At 43.2% G+C, this 20771-nt stretch overlaps 1 protein-coding gene across 4 annotated transcripts in view; it reads left to right on the top strand.

Annotated features, from left to right (window-relative positions):
* Window positions 1-20771, top strand: part of LOC127039441 (butyrophilin subfamily 2 member A2-like) — a 110959-nt gene that overhangs the window by 87462 nt on the left and 2726 nt on the right. Inside the window, exons 2-9 of one of the 4 annotated variants that reach the window (XM_050933191.1) lie at window positions 1653-1673; window positions 3026-3046; window positions 3736-3756; window positions 9835-9855; window positions 10530-10550; window positions 14092-14112; window positions 15685-15711; window positions 19538-19570. In XM_050933191.1, coding sequence (XP_050789148.1) covers window positions 1653-1673; window positions 3026-3046; window positions 3736-3756; window positions 9835-9855; window positions 10530-10550; window positions 14092-14112; window positions 15685-15711; window positions 19538-19570 — 186 coding nt within the window. Of the gene's footprint in view, window positions 1-1652; window positions 1674-2493; window positions 2725-3025; window positions 3047-3735; window positions 3757-9834; window positions 9856-10529; window positions 10551-14091; window positions 14113-15684; window positions 15712-19537; window positions 19571-20771 lie in introns of those variants that run through there. The other 3 variants (XM_050933194.1, XM_050933193.1, XM_050933192.1) reach the window with 3 other exon arrangements.

Below are 20771 nucleotides of genomic sequence, written 5' to 3'. Positions count from 1 at the left end.
GCAATTCAAACCTTTAGAACTATAAGTCCTTAAGAATAATTGTTGCATTCAGATATTTATCTCTAGTGTAGACACAAAATTAGTAAAACGTGAATGAAATGTTTTCCAGGTTCTAGGAATTGATATGAAAACACTCCTTTCAGTCTGTATTAACTGAAAATATTCCAAATTCAATTTTATATATTCTGTTTGCTTTATTTATGTATGTTTAGGGAAATATCTTTTAAAATATTTAGTTCAATTTTTCTCTTAATTGAACATCTCCTGTGAAGTACTTTGCTGCTAGTTCTTAGCCTGTTTGCCAGAAGCTGGGAATAGGCAAGAGGGGATGGATCATTTGATGACCTGTTCTGTTCATTCCCTCTGGGGCACCTGGCATTGGCCACTGTTGGAAGACAGGATGCTGGGCTAGATGGACCTTTGGTCTGACTCATTGTGGCCGTTCTTATGTAATCGTCTTATTATTAATTAATAATAATAATAATAATAAACAGACATCAACTTGAAAGTCATATGAAATATCCGAGATAATGAATTGATAACAGTTCAGTATGTCGGTAATGGGAAACCATAAAGAAAACATTATTTATAATGTATCTTCTCTGAGGGTGAAATTCACTCAGTGCTGGAGGCACCATGAAGTGGGGGACCAGGAACATTGTACACCCCCAAATGTCCTTTTCCCTCATCTGACAAGTAAATAGTTTGGTTGAAGTTGAATCATCACAGAGACTGTGTGTAATTTCATCTGGAGCAGTGATTTCACTTAATTTAAAAAATACATTGGGATTAGAGTAAACCTGACAAATTTCACGTCATCGGCTGCACAGGGAAAGAAATGTTACCAACAAGGTTCCCCTCTGCTCCAGTGGGACCTGCATCACCCTTGACCAGACACGGAATATTTCTCCCGCAGAACTGCCTCAGTTCAACTCACTCATTGGAGCACTTAGGGGGCAGGTTGGGGGGAGCGATCGCTCAGTGGTTTGAACATTGGCCTGCTAAACCCAGGCTTGTGAATTCAATCCTTGAGGGGGCCATTTGGGGTTTTAGTTAGCAATTGGTCCTGCACCAAGCAGGGGGTTGGACAAGATGACCTTCTGAGGTCCCTTCCAACCCTAATAATAATCTATGAAAATCTTATCCAGTCCTCACTTTTTTCTGCCCCCTCCCCACCCACTGTTCACTATTCCCTCCTCCATACCAATAGATTTGGGGAGTTAGAAGTGTCCCTTTTCCTTCCTCTGACAAGTTAATTTTTGTACAGAATTGAATCATCATAAAGATTGTGTGTGATTTTTCTTTTAGGAGCAGTTGTCATTGCATTTAATGTTGTAAAGAAATTGAGAGGAGATTAAGCCTCATAAATTTTATGACCAGTAGATAATATGAAAAAATGTATACACACTAAAAAACAGGGGTTTCCAAAGAAATGAGCTCTCTGTCTTAACGTGAGTCCTGTCAATAGTGAGAAACAACAGGTAAGAGATGGAGAAAGGAAAACCTTTTCTCTTGATGTTGAGAACATGAAACCCTTCAAAGAGCCATCAGATAAACAGTTCCTGTGCCACTTTCAGAAAAGTCAAACAGCTTGACTCTCCTAGTAAAAAATACTCCTAATAATAATGTATATTAATTTCTTTTTTTTTTAGAGGAACACGATAAAGCAATTCGTAAGTGTCATACTCTTTCTCCGACAAGGAAAAGGTTGTACAAATTTGTCTCCTCATAAGACTGTGGTTTATTTAATTGCTTACTTTTTGGGTGGGATTTTTTTAACCAGCAAAAGATTAAAAAACCTGATGCTGCACCATTAATATTGGGTTAGAGCTTTGCCAATGACTACAGTGAGTGTGGGATCAAACACCACCTGCCCAAGTCATATCACTGAAACAACAATGCTGACCATTTGCAGGTCAGAAATTCCATTCTTTGCACCAGCATAACTCTGAGCAAAGCTAATGGGAATATGTTATATACGAAGTGTCATAGAACTGTTTCCACTCAAGAAAGAGAGGTTAGAGTCACTGTGGATAGTTCTCTGAAAACATCTACTCCATGTGCAGTGACAGTCAAAGATAGCAAACAGAATATTGAGAATCATTAGGAAAGGGATAGACAATAAAACAGAAAATATCCTATTGCCTCTATATAAATCCATGGTACCTTCCACATCTTGAATCCTGTGTGCAGATCTGGTCGCCCCATCTCAAAAAAGATACATTGGAATTGGAAAAGATACAGAGAAAGGCAACTAAAATGATGAGGGGTATGGGACACCTTCCGTATGACACAGATTAAAAAGACTGGGATTTTCAGCTCGGAAAAGAGACAACTGAAGGGGGAAATGAGAGAGGTCTATAAAATCATGACTTGTGTGGCGAAAGTAAATAAGGAAGTGTTACTTCCTCCTTCTCATAACACAAGAACTAGGGGTCATCCAGTGAAATGAACAGGCAGCAGGTTTAAAACAAACAAAGGAAGTATTTCTTCACACAACACACTGTCAACCTGCGGGAACTTTTTGCTAGAGGATGTTGTGAAGGCCAAGACACTAACAGGGTTCTAAAAAGAACTAGATAAATTCATGGAGGACGGATCCATCAATGGCTATTAGCCAGGCTGGGCAGGAATGGTGTTCGTAGCCTCTGTTCATCGGAAGCTGGGACTGCGTGACGGGGATGGATCACTAGATGATTGCTTGTTTGGTTCATTCCCCCGGAGGTACCTGGCTCTGGCGGCTGTCAGCAGACAGGATACTGGGCTAGATGGACTTTTGGTCTGACCCAGCAGGGCCGTTCTTATGAACTCAAAACATTCAGAATTGTAAATCCTTCAAGATAGTTAGTTACTTTTTGACACTTGACTCTAGTGTAGCCACATGATTAGTAAAACATGAAAGAAATGTTTATTATCTAGGGGCCAGGCATTCATATAATGAAAACACTCCTTTAAATCTGCATTAGCTGAAAAATGTTTTTCAATAACCTGTATGTACTTCTGTTTGCTTTGTTTTATTTCCTAGAGAAACATCTTAGAAAAATCCGTAAGTTCAATTTTTTTCTCCAAATAGAACCTGTTTATTGAGTTGTTTGCGGTTTTATTATTTATGTTTATGATTGTTATTAAAGAGCTATACCAAGCACAGAGTATTTCTCCTGCAGAACTGCCTCAATTTAACTCACTTGAGCACTTGGGGAAGGAATAGGGGGATCCAAAATCATTTCTACTCCCCACTGTATTCTCCCCACTCCCTGCCCAGCTGTGTTTTTATTCCCTCCTCCGTCCCAATGGACTTTGGGAATTAGAAGTGTCCTTTACCTTCTCTGACAAGTTAATATTTTGTGCAAAGTCAGACCATCGTAAAGGGTGTGTGTAATTTTATTTTGGGAGCAGTTGTTGGTTATTTCATATAATGTTACTAAGAAATTGGGATGAGACTACGCCTGATAAATTTCACCCCTGCTGGTGTTATGAAAAAGTTCTACACACTAAAAACAGGGGATTCAAAAGGAATGAGCTCTCCACCTAATATTGAGTACTGATAATAGTGAGAAACAACAGGTAAGAGATGGAGACCAGAAAACCTTTTCTTTTGGTGTTGACAACATGAAACGTCAAAGAGTCATCAGTTATGTAATTCTTGTTCAACTTTCACAAAACTCAGACAGCTTCTATCTATGCAGAAGATGTTTCTAATAATAATTTATATTAATTTTTGTATATTTTGTTTAGGGAAACTTGATATAGAAATCGGTAAGTGTCATACTCTTTCCTCCAACAAAGAAAAGGTCGTACAAATTTGTCTCCTCATAAGACTGTGGTTTATTTAATTGTTTACTATTTTGGGTGGGATTTTTTAACCAGCAAAAGATTAAAACCCTGATGCTGCACCATTAATACTTGTTAGAGCTTTGCCAATGACTTCAGTGAGTGTGGGATCAAACACCACCTGCCCAAGTCATATCACTGAAACAACAATGCTGACCATTTGTGGGTCAGAAATTTCATTCTTTGCAGCAGCATAACTCTGAGCAAAGCTAATGGGAATATGTGATATACGAGGCGTCACACTGTCTGGAGTGAGTTAGGAGTGTGGGCACCTCACACAGAGCAGACTGCCATAAATAGGGCACAAAACCCCAAACTGAGAGCGCTATACTTAGATTTCACCAGCCAAGGAACAAGTGAAAGCCCCTTAGGCACTATAAGCCCAAAGCCAGAAGTCACAGACAGTCTCCTTGGTACTCTGGTCCATGTACCCACCCCAGCAAACTAGACTATGTGGTAGATGGTTGCTTTACTCCAGATTATACCCAGTCCCAAAAGACCAGTCTCTCCCCCAGATCAATTTGCATTTTAGATCTCATACCAAAGAAAATGCTTGCTGGCAATCCTATAGTAAACTAACAAAGGATTTATTAAGTAAAAAAAGAGAAATGAGGGTTATTGAAAGGTTAGAGCAGGCACAAATAAATGCACAAATGAGTTAGTCCATAATTTCAAAAGGGAAGAGAGATGTAGTAGTCTGCCAGTTTCCAAATGTCTTTTAGGGCTAACCCAGTGTAACTCCAGGATTGCTGGTTTCTGGTTCAGTAATTCTAGCCCTGCTGGAATCCAAACAGGCAAAAGATGAAGATTTTTCCTTATAAGCATTTTTAAAAAATCATCTAACAGAATCGAAGCTGACAGGACAGCATACACAGGTCACATATTCATGTTGGGAAGGTGGAAGAATGCACTTAAAGTCTTTGATCCTTGATCTCGCACAGTGGCTTATTTGCTTTCAATGCACAGGAATTGACTCCTCCATGTTGGAGTCCTTCATGTGCATTACCCAAGGCTTCATCCCTGTTTGCGGAGTTGCTATGGGCTTGTCTTCACTACCGGGGCAAGTCAACCTAGGTTACGCTACTCCAGCCATGTGAATAACATACCTGGAGTCAACGTAGCTTAGATCAAGTTACCGCGGTGTTTTCATTGTTCTGCATTGATGGGAGACATTCTCCCATACTCTTCTGGGGGAGCTGGAGTACTGGAGTTGACTGTAGGGTGCTCTGCTGTCAATTTAGCGGATCTTTACTAGACACCAGCTTGCCCCGGTAGTGAAGACAAGCCCTTAGTCACAGAGGTTTACGATGCAGATACCTGCTATCACTTTATAACATGGAATATAGATAATTCAGAGCAATATCTGCAGCATAGCACAAGATTTTCATGAAGTCTAAACACGAAACACATCCTTATGAGCTGAACATATATATTAACATATATACAGGTGAGCTGGTCTGTTTCCTGCTATGAAATTGTCAGTTCTTATCTGACACCTGTAGCCTTGGCAAGAGCTGGCATCTGGTATAACAGTGCATCCGACGAACGCTCATGCTCCAAAACATCTGTTAGTCTATAAGGTGCCAAAGGACTCTTTGATGCTTTTACAGATACAGACTAACACGGCTACCCCTCTGATACTTGGTATAACAGTGTCACACAGGAAGCAGAGGTGAGCTCCAGTGGCTTGATTTTTAAAGATATTTAGTCAGTTAACTCCCATTTAAATCAGTGGGTGTTAGGCAGCTAAATAACTATAAAAATCTGGCCCTAATTCCACAAGAGGAGATGCAATTCTTGATTTAGTCCTAAGTCAAGCACAGGATTTTTGTCCAATAGGTGAATAGAGCTGAACCATTTGATAATAGTGACCACAATACTGTATTATTAAATTTAACATCGCTCTGGGGGATATAACACAAAAGAAGTGCACCAGAGTAGCATTTAATTTCGGAAAAGGGAACTACACAATACTGAGAAAGCTCGTTACACTGTAATTAAAGTGTACAGTTCCAAAAGTGCAATGCCTGCAAGTGGAATGGAAACTTTTAAAAAACAACAGAATACAGCCTCAAATTAAATGTGTAACCCAAATTAAAAAACATAGTAAGAGGACCAAGATAGTGCCATTGGCTAAATGACAAACTAAAAGAAATGGTTAGGGTCAGAAAGGCATCCTTTAAAAACTGGAAGGTAAAACTTATTGACAAAAATAGAAAGGAGCATAAACTCTGGAAAGTCTAATTAGGAAGGCCAAAAAAGAATTTGAAGAGCAACTAGCCAAAGAATCAAAACAAACAGCAATTTTTTTTGAAATACATCAAAAGTAAGAAGGCTGTTAAACAAGCAGTGGGGCCACTGGATGATCGAGGTGCTGAAGGAGAACTCAAAGTAGATAAAGCCATTGCGGAGAGACTAAATGAATTCTTTGCGTTAGTCTTCACTGCAGAGAATGTGAGGGAGATTCCCAAACCTGAGCTATTCGTTTAAATGATAAATCTGAGTATCTGTCCCAGATTAAGGTATCATTAAAGGAGTTTTTGGAAGAAATTGATAAACAAAATAGTAATAAATCACCAGGACCAGATGGGATTCACCCAGGAGTTCTTAAGGAACTCAAACGTGAAATTACAGAACCACTAACTGTGGTATGTGAACCTATCGTCTAAATCAGCTTCTGTACCAGATGACTGGAGGATAGCTAATGTGACACCAATTTTTTAAAAAGGCTCCGGTAGTGAACTCAGCAATTACAGTCTGGTAAGCTTAACTCCAGTACCAGGCAAATTGGTTGAAACTCTAGTAAAGAACAGAATTATCAGACTCAGAGATGAACATGACTTGTTGTCAATCAACTGTACATGGTTGTTGTAAAGGGAAATCGTGCCTCGCCAATCTATTAGAATTCTTTGAGGGGGTCAACAAGCGTGTGAACAAAGTTGATCCAGTACTTAGACTTTTAGAAAGCCTTTGACAAGTTCCCTCACCAAAGAGTCTTAAGCAAAGCAAGCAGTCATGAGATAAGGGGGAAGTCCTCGCATGAATCGGTAACCGGTTAAAAGTAGGGCTGTCAATTAATTGCAGTTAACTTACACGATTAACTCAAAATAATTAATCGTGATTAAAGAAATCACAATTAATCACAAGTTTTAATCACACTGTTAAACAATAATAGAATGTCAATTGTAATTTATTAAATATTTTTGGATGTTATTCTACATTTTTAAATATATTGATTTCAATTACAACACAGAATACAAAGTCTACAGTACTCACTTTGTTATTTTTTATTACAAATATTTGCCCGGTAAAAATGGTAAAGAAAAGAAATAGTATTTTTCAATTCACCTCATACAAGTACTGGGGTGCAATCTCTTTTTGGTGAAAGTGGAATGAACAATGGTAGATTTATTTTGTTACATAACTGCACTCAAAAACAAAACAACCTAAAACTTTAAGCCTACAAGTCCACTCAATCCTTCCTCTTGTTCAGCCAATCACTAAGAGAAACAAGTTTATTTACATTTATGGGAGATAATACTGACCGCTTCTTGTTTACAATGTCACCTGAAGGTGAAAACAAGAGGTCACATGGCACGTTTGTAGATGGCATTGCAAGGTATTTAATGCCAGATATGCGAAACATTTGTGTATGCCCCTTTATGTTTCGGCCATTCCAGAGAACACGCTTCCATGCTGATGACGCTCATTAAAAAAATAAATGCATTAATTGAATTTGTCACTGAACACCTTTGGGGAGAATTGTATGTCTCCTGTTCTGTTTTCCCCATGTTCTGCCATATATTTCACGTTATAGCAGTCTTGGATGACAACCAGCACATGTTCATTTTAAGAACACTTTCACAGCAGATTTGACAAAATGCAAAGAAGGTCCCAATATGAGATTTCTAAAGATAGCTACAGCACTCGACCCAAGGTTTAAGAATCTGAAGTGCCATCCAAAATCTGAGAGGGACGAGGTGTGGAGCATACTTTCAGAAGTCTTAAAAGAGCAACACTCAGATGCGGAAACGACAGAACCCAAACCACTAAAAAAAGAAAATCAACCTTCTGCTGGTGGCATCTGACTCCAATGATGAAAATGAACATGCATCGGTCCGCTCTGCTTTGGATCGTTATCGAGCAGAACCCGTCATCAGCATGGACACACGTCCTCTGGAATGGTGGTTGAAGCATGAAGGAACATAGGAATCTTTAGTACATCTGGCACATAAGTATATGGTGCAATGCCGTCTACAACTGTGCCCTGCGAATGCCTGTTCTCGCTTTCGGGTGACTTAAACAAGAAGCAGGCAGCATTAGCTCCTGCAAATGTAAACAAACTTGTTTGTCAGAGCAATTGGCTGAACAAGAAGTAGGACTGAGGGGACTTTTAGGCTGTAAAGTTTTACACTGTTTTATTTTTGAAAGCAGTTATTTTTTGTACATAATTCTACATTTTTAAGTTCAACTTTTGTGATCAAGAAACTACACTATGCTACTTGTATTAGGTGAATTGAAAAATCCTATTTTTTTTGGTTTTTTACAATGCAAAGATTTGTAATAAAAAATAAATATAAAATGAACGCTGTGCACTTTGTATTCTGTGTTGTAATTAAAAATCAATATATTTGAAAATGTAGAAAACATCCAAAAATATTTTAATACATGGTATTCTATTATTGTTTAACAGCACGATGAATCACGTGATTAATCATGATTAATATTTTTAATCACTTGACATTCCTACTTAAAAGAGAGGAAACAAAGGGTAGGAATAAATGGTCAGTTTTCAGAATGGAGAGAGGTAAATAGTGGTGTCCACCATAGGTCTCTACTGGGACCAGCACTGTTCAACATACTCCTAAGTGATCTGGAAAAAGGTGTAAATAGTGAGGTGGCAAAATGTGCAGATGATACAAAGTTACTCGAGATAGCGAAGTTCAAAGCAGACTGCAAAGAGTTACAAAGGGATCTCACAAAACTGGATGACTGGGCACAAAATGGCAGATGAATTTAGTGGTGATAAATACAAAGTGATGCACATTGGCAAACATAATCCCAACTCTACATACAAAACGATGGGTCTGAATTAGATGTTTCCACTCAAGAAAGAGAACTTGGAGTCACTGTGGATATTTCTCTGCAAACATCCACTCAGTGTGCAGCGACAGTCAAAAATAGCGAGCAGAATGTTGGGAATCATTAAGAAAGGGATAGATAATAAGACAGAAAATGTCATAACGCCGCTATATAAATCCATGATAAATCCACATCTTGAATACTGCATGCAGACGTGGACGCCCATTGGAACTGTAAAAGATACAGAGAAAGGCAACTAAAATGAAGAGGGGTATGGGACAGCTTTTCTGTATGAGGAAAGATTAAAAAGACTGGGATTTTCAGCTTGGAAAAGAGACAACTGAAGGGGGATATGATAGAGGTCTATAAAATCATGGCTGGTGTGGAGAAAGTAAATAAGGAAGTGTTACTTATTCCTTCTCATAACACAAGAACTAGGAATCACCCAATGACATTAATAGGCAGCAGGTTTTTAACAAACAGAAGGACGTACTTCTTCACACGATGCATGGTCAACCTGCGGAACTCCTTGCCAGGGGATGTTGTGAAGGTCAAAACTATAACCAGGTTCAAAACATGGATCACTCAACAATTGCTTGTTTGGTTCGTTCCCCCTGAGGTACCTGGCACTGGCGGCTGTCAGCAGACAGGATACTGGGCTAGATGGACCTTTGGTCTGACCCAGCAGGGTCATTCTTATGAACTCAAAACATTCAGAATTGTAAATCCTTCAAGATAGTTAGTTACTTTTTGACACTTGACTCTAGTGTAGCCACATGGTTAGTAAAACAGGAATGAAATGTTTATTATCTAGAGGCCAGGAATTCATATAATGAAAACACTCCTTTAAATCTGCATTAGCTGAAAAATGTTTTTCAATAACTTGTATGTATTTCTGTTTGCTTTATTTTATTTCCTTAGAGAAACATCTTAGTAAAATCGGTAAGTTCATTTTTTTCTCCAAATAGAATCCTTTTCATTAAGTTGTTTGTTCTTTTATTATTCATGATTATGATTAAAGAGATATCAACTTGAAATATCAAATATAATGTATTGATAATAGTTTAGTATGTAGCTAGTGAGAAATCATAAAGAAAATATTATTTAAAATGTATCTTCTCTGAGGGTCAAATTCTCTCAGTATTGGAGGCACCAGGAAGTGGGGGACCAGGAACATTGTGTGCCCCAAATGTCTTTTTCCTTCATCTGACAAGTAAATAGTTTGGTCAGAGTTGAATCATTAGAGAGACTGTGGGTAATTTCATTTTGTGAGCAGTTGTTTGTCATTTCATTTAATGTTAAAAAGAAATTGAGGTGAGACTAAATCTGATAAATTTCACCCCAATAAGTATTATGAAAAAGTTATACACAGTAGAAAATAGGAGTTCAAATAGACATGAAATCTCAGCCTTAAATTTAGTACTGGCAGTAGTGAGAAATAACACATAAGAGATGGAGAAAGGAAAATGTTTTTCTCTTGGTGTTGAAAACATTAAACCCATCAAAGACTCATGAAGTGTATAATCACTGTGCAACTTTCACAAAACTCAGACAACCATATAACCAAGGAAAAATGCTCCTAATAATAATTTATCTTTATTTCTGTTTATTTTTAGAGAAACAAGATGCAGTAATTAGTAAGTGTCATACTCTTTCCTCCAGAAATGAAACCTTTTGTACAGATTTGTGGCCTCATGTAACCCTTCTGCCCGTCTGAGCTGGCAGCAACAAGGGCCGGGTTCAGTATCCAGGGGTTCTGTTTCAATAACACAATGCATAACCGGCTCGAGCCCCCACCCAGTGACCTGGGACACTTACATACCACACCCCCCTGGGCGCCTCTAGGAGGCAATACTTCCCCTCTAGCAAGCACGGAGTCTGAGTGTAGCAAAATCCTTTTAATAAAGGAGGGAACAATGCGGCATCCCATTGGAGAAACACCACAAACAGGATTATAACACAAACCATGAGCAAAAGACCCACCGAGTAAGTTTTGGCAGCGTCCTTTTCCCCGTAGGGTCTCAAGTCCAATCACCCCAAAGTCCAACAACCCAAAAGTCTCTGTCCCTGCTCAGTGCCACCCCAGAGTTCAAAAGTTTATCTGCAGAGTTTTACCCCCCCAGCATGGGTGGAAATGGGGGTGGAACACAGGGTGTTAACGGGCACCTTACGTGGTCCGAGGCTGACTGCCCTGCCTCTCCATGGAGTTCGCATTCTGTGGGCTACTCCAACCATCCTGCAAACAGCTCTGCCAGCTGCTTAGCAATAGATCTGCAGGCTCCCCCACTAGTTAACACAGCACTCACTGATTTCAGCTCTTAGTAGGGGAGCCCCAGTGCTGGTGCACTATTGGCCCAAAGTGAATTCAGCTCACTAGCTTCTAGCTCGATTTCTAATAAAATCAAAATTAGCTCTGCTATTCAACAGTGGAGAGAAAATGAGGTGTAATTGGTGTTCCAGGCCTTTAAAGGGGGCCCATACCATCAGGTACACATACCAGTCCCCAACCTCTCTCCATTCACTGGTTTTTGGAACCCATGTCCCTTGTCTAGCGAGTGCTACTTAGTTGACGGTGAGACCCTCTGTCATAAAACAGGTTCATAGTCCCTCATTCACATAATCAGGGTAACAACACTTTATTCCTCTTGCCCCAATAACAGAGAAATTGAGGATCCCACAGCTGCCAAAGCAACCATCCCAGGCTGCCGTGGCCGTGTCAGGCGGGGTGGGTGTGCCTATGCAAACAAGATCAGCCCCTGAAATTCTTTTCCACATTCGCCATAATTCACCATCCGATGTCAGGGTAGAGCTCATCCTAACTCTGCTCTGCTCTGATGCCGCACCACTAACATGAATTAGAGCTGTGACTTTGATTTCAGTGGGTGTGGGAATGCACAAGCCATATCACTAAAAGAATAAGGTTGATAATTTTAGAAATTGCTATTACATTCCTTGCACCCCTAAATATTCCAGCAAAGTGAATGGGAATACATAATATAGAAGGAACCAGAATTGGGCTCCGAGGGCTAGCTTTTTAATGATATTTGGAAATGGAACTCCCATTGAAATCAGTGGGAGGTAGGCCCCAAATACCTTTAAAAATCTGGTCCTAATCTCATAAGGAATTCAAAACTTTAGAACGATAAATCCTTGCAAATAATGTTATTTTTTGATACTTATCTGTAGTGTAGACACAAAATTATTCAACATGAATAAAATGTTTAATTAGTATCTAGATTCTAGGAATTGATATAATGAAGCACTCCTTTAAATTTGCATTAACTGAAAATATTCCAAATTTCCTTTTATGTATTTCTTTTTGCTCTATATAGTTATGTTTAGAGAAACATCTTTAAAATATTTAGCTCAATTTTTCTCTTAATTGAACCGCTTCTATGAATTAGTTTGCTGCCATTATTAGTATTAATTGTAAATAATTAGTAGATGACATCAACTTGAAAGTCATATGAAATATCATAGATACTGAATTGATAACAGTTCAGTATGTAGGTAACCGCAAATCATAAAGAAAACATAATTTAAAATGTATCTTCACGGAGGGTGAAATTCACCTAGTGTTGCAGTCAGCATCAAGTGGGAGACCAGAGGGATTATGTGCTCTGCCTCTAACACGCACACACATGCACATATGCGACCAATCTCCTGGCCCCTTAATTTACAGTCAGGAAAATCCATTTTAATGTACCTGGGTTAGCTTTGTTCTGGCCACACCACATGGCCCAGTGCCTTGGGTGGTAGCTCCCATTATTTTCAGCTATCTCACTACATGAAGGGGCTTAATTGCTCTTCCTGTTGAGCCTCAGAGGGTACGTCTACACTACAGCATAATTTCGAATTAACTAAAACCGGTTTTATAATATCGATATTATAAAATCGATTTTATGCGTCCACACTAGGGCACATTAATTTGGCGGTGTGCATCCATGGTCCTAGGCTAGCGTCCATTTCTGGAGCAGTGCACTGTGGGTAGCTACTGTAAAATAATGAGGCCAATAATGTCGATTTGCGTCCACACTAACCCTAAATAGATATAGTAATATCGATTTTAGCGTTACTCCTCTTGTTGGGGAGGAGTACAGAAATCGATTTTAAGAGCCCTTAAAATCGATTTAAAGTGCATTGTAGTGTGGACGGGTACAGCGTTAAATCGATTTAACGCTGTTTAAATCGATTTAACTGCGTAGTGTGGACCAGGCCAGAGAGGGTGTTTGAGCACACCCACTGGCTTTTACAGGGGTTGTGATTCTCTTTGGATCAAAAGGACCCCCTCATGGCAGCCGTTAGCACTTTCAGCATCACATCAGCAATCTCTGAGAGAGGCTAATGGGGTGAGGCTATAGGTGCTCTTCATTTCAATAGGTGGCAGAAATTGGGACTACAGAGGATTTTTTGCAAAAGATCTACAGTGAAATACAGAGAAAAATGACAGAGAGCAAGACCATGTGTCTTTATGGACAGCCCTGTTCTCCTCATTATAATGATATTCTTTGTTCAGTGACAAAGAAAATGACTCTCTGATGTTCTGTACTGTTGTCATATGACACATATGAGGGCATCAGAGAAATGGGAGCGATGTACCAGTGTAGACAAGGCCTTAGATCAAGGGGAGTATAGTAGCTACTGAAGGATTTCAGAGGTTCTCTCTGTCCTACCCATGCGCTGGAAAGGGACTCCCAGACCTCTGTAGTTTCCCTGTTCATCGCTGGGATAAATGGGTTTGTGAGGGATAGGCTGCATAATGGGAGGCTGGGGCTAATGCCCATAGGTGCCAACTCCGTGCACCCACCAGCTGCCCCCCTATTAGCTTCCTGCTACCCACCCAGCATCTTCTGCCCGCTGGCGGGCCCTGCCGATCAGTGCCTTCCCCTCCCTCCCCGCACCTCCTGCCCTCCACAATCAGCTGTTTTGCAGCATGCGGGAGGCTGATAAGGAAGTGGGAGGACCAAGGATGTGGCATGCTCAGGGGAAGGGGTGGAGCGGGGGTGGGAAGGGCGGGATGTGGGTAGGGCCATGGGGGAAGGGGTGGAGTGGGGGTGGGGCCTGGGGCAGAGCCGGGGGTCAAACACCCCACAGCACTTTGGAAAGTCAGCACCTGTGCTAATTCCATCCTCTAAAGAAAGTGTGTAATTAGTGTATATTTCTTTCTGTATTACTTAGGTGACCTTCAAAGAGAACTTGGTAAGTTTTTCTTTAATGCAGCTTTTTCCATGGTATTGAATATCTATCTATCTATCTATTCCCATCCAACCCATCTATCTATCTATCTCCATCCCACCTCTCTATCTACCCCCATCCACCCCCTCTATCTATCTATATATCCATCCCCATCCACCCACTCTATCTATCTATCTAGTCCCATACCAGGGGCGGCTCCAGGCCCCAGCACGCCAAGTGCATGCTTGGGGTGGCATGCCATGGGGGGCGCTCTGCCGGTCGCCGGGAGGGCAGCAGGCGGCTCCGGTGGACCTCCCTCAGGCGTGCCTGTGGAGGGTCCGCTGGTCCTGCGGCTCCAGTGGACCTTCCGCAGGCGTCCCTGCGGGAGGTCCACCGGAGCCGCAGGACCAGCGGACCCTCCGCAGGCACGTCTGTGGGAGGTCCACCGGAGCTGTGGGACCAGCAGACCCTTCGCAGGCACGTCTGCGAGAGGTCCACCAGAGCTGTGGGACCAGCGACCGGCAGAGCACCCCCCATGGCATGCTGCCGTGCTTGGGGCGGTGAAATGGCTAGAGCCGCCCCTGCCCCATACACTCTCCCCTCTCTCCAGTGTAGTTGTTGTCACGTCGGTATCAGGATGCTAAAGAGACAAGGTGAGTGAGGTCATATCTTTTTAAAAGATATTATCTCACCTACCTTGTCTGTCTGTCTATCTATCATCAGTTTTATACTGTTGCTGATCACTGTGCTATCTGAAGATATTGTAGAGAAATTCAATGCAAATAACAAAGTCCCCGGACAACTTCTGGGAGTCTCTGACTCTTCTCCTTTTGATAGTAAAAACTCCGCTTGGGGTAGAGGTTTTGCTTTTTTTGTTTGGTTAGCAGAAGATGTATCGGAGTTGTGAGTTTCATTCTTGCTGTGATGGAAAGGCATTTTGGAACAGGAAGGTTCTGCAGCAATTCCTAGAAGTGGCCAGATTCTCACTTCTCCTGATCTCCTCTGGAAGTTTGTCCCAGAACCAGGCCCCTCTGACCATGAATGCTTCATCTCCAGCTGTCATGCACATTGTCCTGGGATTTGTGATCTGCACTGGCTCAGAGGAGCATAGCTGTGGCAGAGATTCTAACGGAGAAGTTTGGTCATTAATGTAGCTGGGGTTGGATTCTTTAATTGATTTGCTGCTTAGGACCAAGGTCTTACCCTGGCATGGCATCAGAAGGTGACTTTAATCCAGGCTGGAGATGGCAGAGGCCAGGATCACTGTGGCCAGATCGTTGTCCGTGGGAAGATGCAGAGCTTCCTAGTAAGCTGGTGTCTTTAGTTGCTGACACTATCTGGTCACCTAAGCATAATGAGGGGTCAGATAGGACCCTGAGGCTTTGCACATCTTTGGTGAATGGGGGTTGTAGAAATTCAATGGAGTGAAGGGGGCAGTGTCTCATCTAGTTCTTCAATATGTTTCCCTCTTTTTGACCAGAATCACTTTGGTCTTGCCTAGGTTCAGCTTAAGCCTGCTGCTCTTCATCCCAGAGCCTTGATATGGTTGCGTTTGCTCAGCTGAGTTCTCATCCCTCTCTCTGTGTTTTGTTTCAGACTGGAGAAGGATCATAGTCTGTCCAGGTAATTACAGCTCATATGGAATCAATATCCAAAGCTCCCCTTCCGGAGATTTCCCATCCTCTTTTCTCATGCAGTTAACATTTCGCATAGCTCTTCGGGGCAGGGATGGCTCTATATTTAGGTGAAAAGACGCAAAGGCCTGTGTGGCCAACAGTGCTGGGCATGGGCCCTGAGAGGAATGATACTTTTTCCAGGGGGCTGCAGCTGAGGTTGGCACCAACAATGCAATCATCAATCGTATCGCTGATGTTCAACGGGGAAGTGTGAGAGAGACGGGTGGGGTTGGGGGTGAGGGAAGGGAGGAGATGAAGGATGTTGCTAAGAAGCTAGAAGATTTCTTTACATCAGATACTATCAGAGACTGAGGTATTAGCAGAAGAAAGTGATATTATAAAGTAAAAATTCACCAGCTGCATATGGCACATCCAAGAGTTCTGAAGGAGATTAGGTGTTTGAAGAGATGTATTGGAGAACTGTAGGGTAGCAAACATGGTACCTATATTTTAAAAGGAACCTAGGGGTGCTCCAGAAAATGACATACCAGGAGGTTTTACAACTGTACCTGGTAAATCATTACAAATGATAATTAAGAAGAGAATCACAAAACACCCAGGAGATCATGTGGCTAGAGGTCGGGGTGGGGAACAGGGGAACGAAAGGGGGCAGGAGTCCTGGGGGCGCAATCAGAAAGGAGGAGGGGTTGGATGGAACAGCAAGGGGCAGTTAGGGAATAGAAAGAAGGGATGGTTGGATGGGGCAGGGGTCCCGGGGGGGGAGGCTGTCAAGAATTAGAGGACAGGTTGGATGGGGCAGAGGAGGTTTGGGGGCAGTCAGGGGACAGGGAGTGGGGGTGTGTGTATGGGGCAGGGGTCCCAGAGTGACCGTCAGGGAACAGCGAGGGTTGGATGGGGCAGGAGTCCTGGTGGGAGGCAGATAGGAGGTGGGGGCCAGACCACAACTCCCTCTCCTAACCGGCTCTCCATACAATTTACGTAACCTGATGTGGCCTTCAGACCAAAAAGTCTGCCAACCCCTGTACTGGGTCCAGTGTTGTTTAATTTATTTATTAATGATCGTGGAGTCCAGAGATATGAGCAGTGTAATTGGATGATAAAACTATTGTAATGATGAGCCTCTACGTGGCGCCATCTGTAACATAACTTACCTGAACTGATAACAGCCAAGCTAGTGGTGCATTAAAGTGACTTTTCAGCGGAGACCTGCTGTTAGCTAAGTCGACCCAGAAACATTGCTCAGGGTATGTCTACGCTACCCGCCGAATCGGCGGGCAGTGATCGACCCAGCCAGGATTGATTTATTACATCTAAACGCGATAGTGACGAAGTGGCAATGCTCTTAATGTTTGCTCTGATTACTATGTTGGTGCCTCAGTGTCCCCTCTGCAGTTCTTAATATCTCGGTGGGGGGATCAGGGGGTGTGATTGCTGCGGAGGAAGGGGCCAGTGCCCCTAAATGCCTGGCACTCTGTCTCCTAGCAACTAATGGCCTGGGCCCCTCCTCTGCAAAAGTGCCAACTGAAGGTGTTGGAGACAAAGAGGTCAGGTGGCCTCCTGGTCCGAGAAAGAGACAAAACCCAGAGGAGGAGGGGCTGGAGGGGGGGTTTCAGTTTGGAAGCTGGCTGGAAAATAGAGAGGGGTGCCCAAATGGCACTTGGGCATCCCAACGGGGCTGTGGCCTCCCTGGGGGCCCCAGACGGACCTAACTAAAGGGGGTCCTGCTGTCTGTGCCTGCAAGACCTGTCTTGGACTGTGTTCCTGTCGTCCAAATAAACCTTCTGCTTTACTGACTGGCTGAGAGTCACGGTGCCCCACCCAGTGCAGACCAGGGCCTGTTAGGTATGAACAGCCCTGAGCAATGTTCTTAGGATGAACTAACTGGCAGCGTATACAGCACTAGATCAATGGAAGAATTCTTCCATTGACCGTGGACCAACTTTTGGAGAGTTGGATTAACTACAGTGAAGGGAAAGCCTCTCCAGAGTGAGCATATAAACAATGTTTCAAGTGCAGACTAGCCCTTAAGAGAAGACACCTCTTGTCCCTCTCTCCATGATGGAAGCACTGGACCCTCACTGCATCTCATAAAGGGTATCGAAGAAGAAAAGGGGGCACAGAGAATGACAAGGAGAATCAGTATGAGGAGAGATGGAAAAGACTGGCAATTTTTACCTTTTAAAGGAGACAAGTGAGAGGGGACATGGTAAATGTATAGAATATTACACAAAACCCTTGAACAGAAAATGATTTAGGTTACAATGCGTCAGATACTTGATAGCTAGAAAATAGCAGTTTTATCCTTGCCTTTACAATCTTAATTCTCACCCCTAGTGCCTCCATCCAGTGCAGTGAAAGAATGAGGCAAGTGTGTGATCATGTAATTGGAGAGTGTATCATAAGACGCACACACACACAAGGGGGACTGGTTAATGATCCAACCCCCAAAACACATTATCTTGCCAGAGAACACACGAGAGGGATAGGGAGAGTGGAGAAAGGCGTTCCACAGGCACAGACACTGGGAACTGGTCGGAATAATTTCTGTTATTCCCGCTCCTCCAGCAGGTCTGGTTCTGCGGTGCTGCCTGTGATCTTTGCAGTCAAGGTGTGATGGGGCTGAGACTGCATCAGGGTGAGCCAAAGGGGGTGTGAGATGTGTGTGTCTGCTAGTTAGTCTATCTATTGGACTTAGTCTGCTAAGTGCCTTTGGAAAATGGAGCTTAGGCACTTTGGATTTTGAAAATCGTACCCAAAGCCAACAAGTTCATAGACTCTAGGACTGGAAGGGACCTTGAGAGGTCATCGAGTCCAGTCCCCTGCCCTCATGGCAGGACCAAATACTGTCTAGACCATCCCTAATAGACATTTATCTAACCTACACTTAAATATCTCCAGAGATGGAGATTCCACAACCTCCCTAGGCAATCTATTCCAGTGTTTAACTACCCTGACAGTTAGGAACTTTTTCCTAATGTCCAACCTAAATCTCCCTTGCTGCAATTTAAGCCCATTGCTTCTCAGTCTCTGCCTTTGGTTAAGGATGGTGACTCCTAACCCTAACAGACTGCCTGCAGGGACAAAAACCTGCTACACTAGGCAACTCTGGAGGGGAAATGTCCCATCTCCTCCCATGCCCCAGCTGCCCTCTGGCCTTCATATCATATTCAGAGGAGCCAAAAGAAAATACTTTTCTCCTACCTCCTTTCAAAATGCCCCTTCCGGCCCCAGGCCTGCTTCCATGGAATTCAAGGGGAGATTGGCCAGTGAGATGATTGGCAACAGAACCAGGTCTTCGTTAGCAGGCTGGCAGCGTCACGTCAGAAGGGAACGTCTAATTTATAATTATGAACAATTGTGTAGGCAATAGCTATTCTGATCATAAGAAAGAGTCTGGTAAAAGTGTAGCCACTGACAGAGAAATGTTCACACATTGCCTACTGGGTGTTATTGCTATTTTATTCATTTATATAATTAATGTTGCCATTCACACGTTCATGGAATACAGTACGTGTCCTGACTGCCGGGAATGGCGTGGCCCCACCCCTGGCCAGTGTCACCTCTGCTGTGACCACACCCCTGTTGGTGTGACAGTATGTGCGAGGTCACACCGCCGGGGGGACACCATTTTTAAGAGATGGAGGGGGCCTTCAGCACTGAACAAAACCACATCTGGTTTTGACTCAGTGCTAGATAGGGGACAAACCTCTCAAAAAGACGCCGGTCCATTTTAATTCCGGACAAGTGACCTCTCAACAACACTGAATTCTGTTCATACGCGTGTTCAGATAAGCCCTCGTCTCTTATTTCAGGTCTGGGAAGAACCATGCCACCCGTAGAAGAAGGTAACTAAAGTTCAGATTCTATCAATGTCCAAATCTCACCTCCAGGTAGAACATGTTGCTTCTTGTCCCTGGCTGTGGCCATGGGAGGGGACTTTAGCGTTCAGGGCAGAGCTCCCAAGCAGGGCCAGCCTTAGGGGTGGATGAGGTCAGCCACTGTTCAGGTCAACCAGGCCTTGGCGGGTGCTCGTATCTTCCACCTGACCTGCTTAGAGCCAGCTGGGCAGCCAGGCAACATCCTGCATTTCACAATAACCTGTGAGGGGAGGGAGGTTGTGTAGACGTGTCCTGACATACAGCAACAAATCCAGCCAATATTGTATCTACTTCTCCTGTCCCTCCTTCACCTTCATGTGCAGTGCCACCCGCAGAGCTTCCTGGCACACCATCGAGCCGGGCTGCACAGCCACTGTTCTTTTCCCTGCCCCCATGAGTGTCCCAGTAGTTGCTGAAATGATCCCGTCTGACGGACGGGCAGGGACTGTCCCTCTGTTACACCCCTGCTTCCATCACAGACAGAAAGAGCAGAGCGCTCACCACACACCGGTGACCTCCTGGCTTGAGCTCGGAGAGCAGGGATCTCCAGCGACCACAGCAGTTTCTGGAGTTTCTCTTCTCCTCCGTCCAAGCACCATGATTTGGTTGTTCTCCTTTCTCTGTTCCTCAAGGCACCACCCTAACCACCCTGCTTTAAGCACAGCCCTCCTCTTTTCGTCAGTCAGGTACTGCCTCCTCCATCCTTCACAGCTCCACCTTTTTTCTCCTTATTTCTACTGTGAGACTCCGCTCGTTTACGCAACTCCCAATTAGCATAGAGATTCCTTCCTTTTGGGCCCAGGGACTCCAGAAATTGTGCCTGTTTCTGATCAGTAAAACCTGGGAAATGCATCTTGGTACCATATGGACTTTTCTCCTCTGAGAGTCCAATGCCTCAGAGATGTGGCGTGTTGGAGCGGGAACGGTTCTGTGGAAAGGCGCCTACTGGAATGAGAGAGTGGGGCATAAGGGACACAACGAGGTTTAAGATGGGAACTAGAAACTGCAAGGGGAGGTGAGTTGTACCAATGAGCATGGCACCTGAGTCTCTAGTCCCCTCCCTGGGGAAAGGGGAGCAGGAGATGAAAGACCCTGAGTCTCAGTCCTGGCCCAACTGATCCTTTTTCACAGCGGCTGGCCCATCTCTTCCAGGGCCGTGACTCTTTGC

Source organism: Gopherus flavomarginatus, chromosome 23, assembly GCF_025201925.1.
Source record: "Gopherus flavomarginatus isolate rGopFla2 chromosome 23, rGopFla2.mat.asm, whole genome shotgun sequence".
In the NCBI taxonomy this organism is placed as follows: domain Eukaryota; kingdom Metazoa; phylum Chordata; order Testudines; family Testudinidae; genus Gopherus; species Gopherus flavomarginatus.
This window is presented reverse-complemented; position numbering and strand designations above follow the sequence as displayed.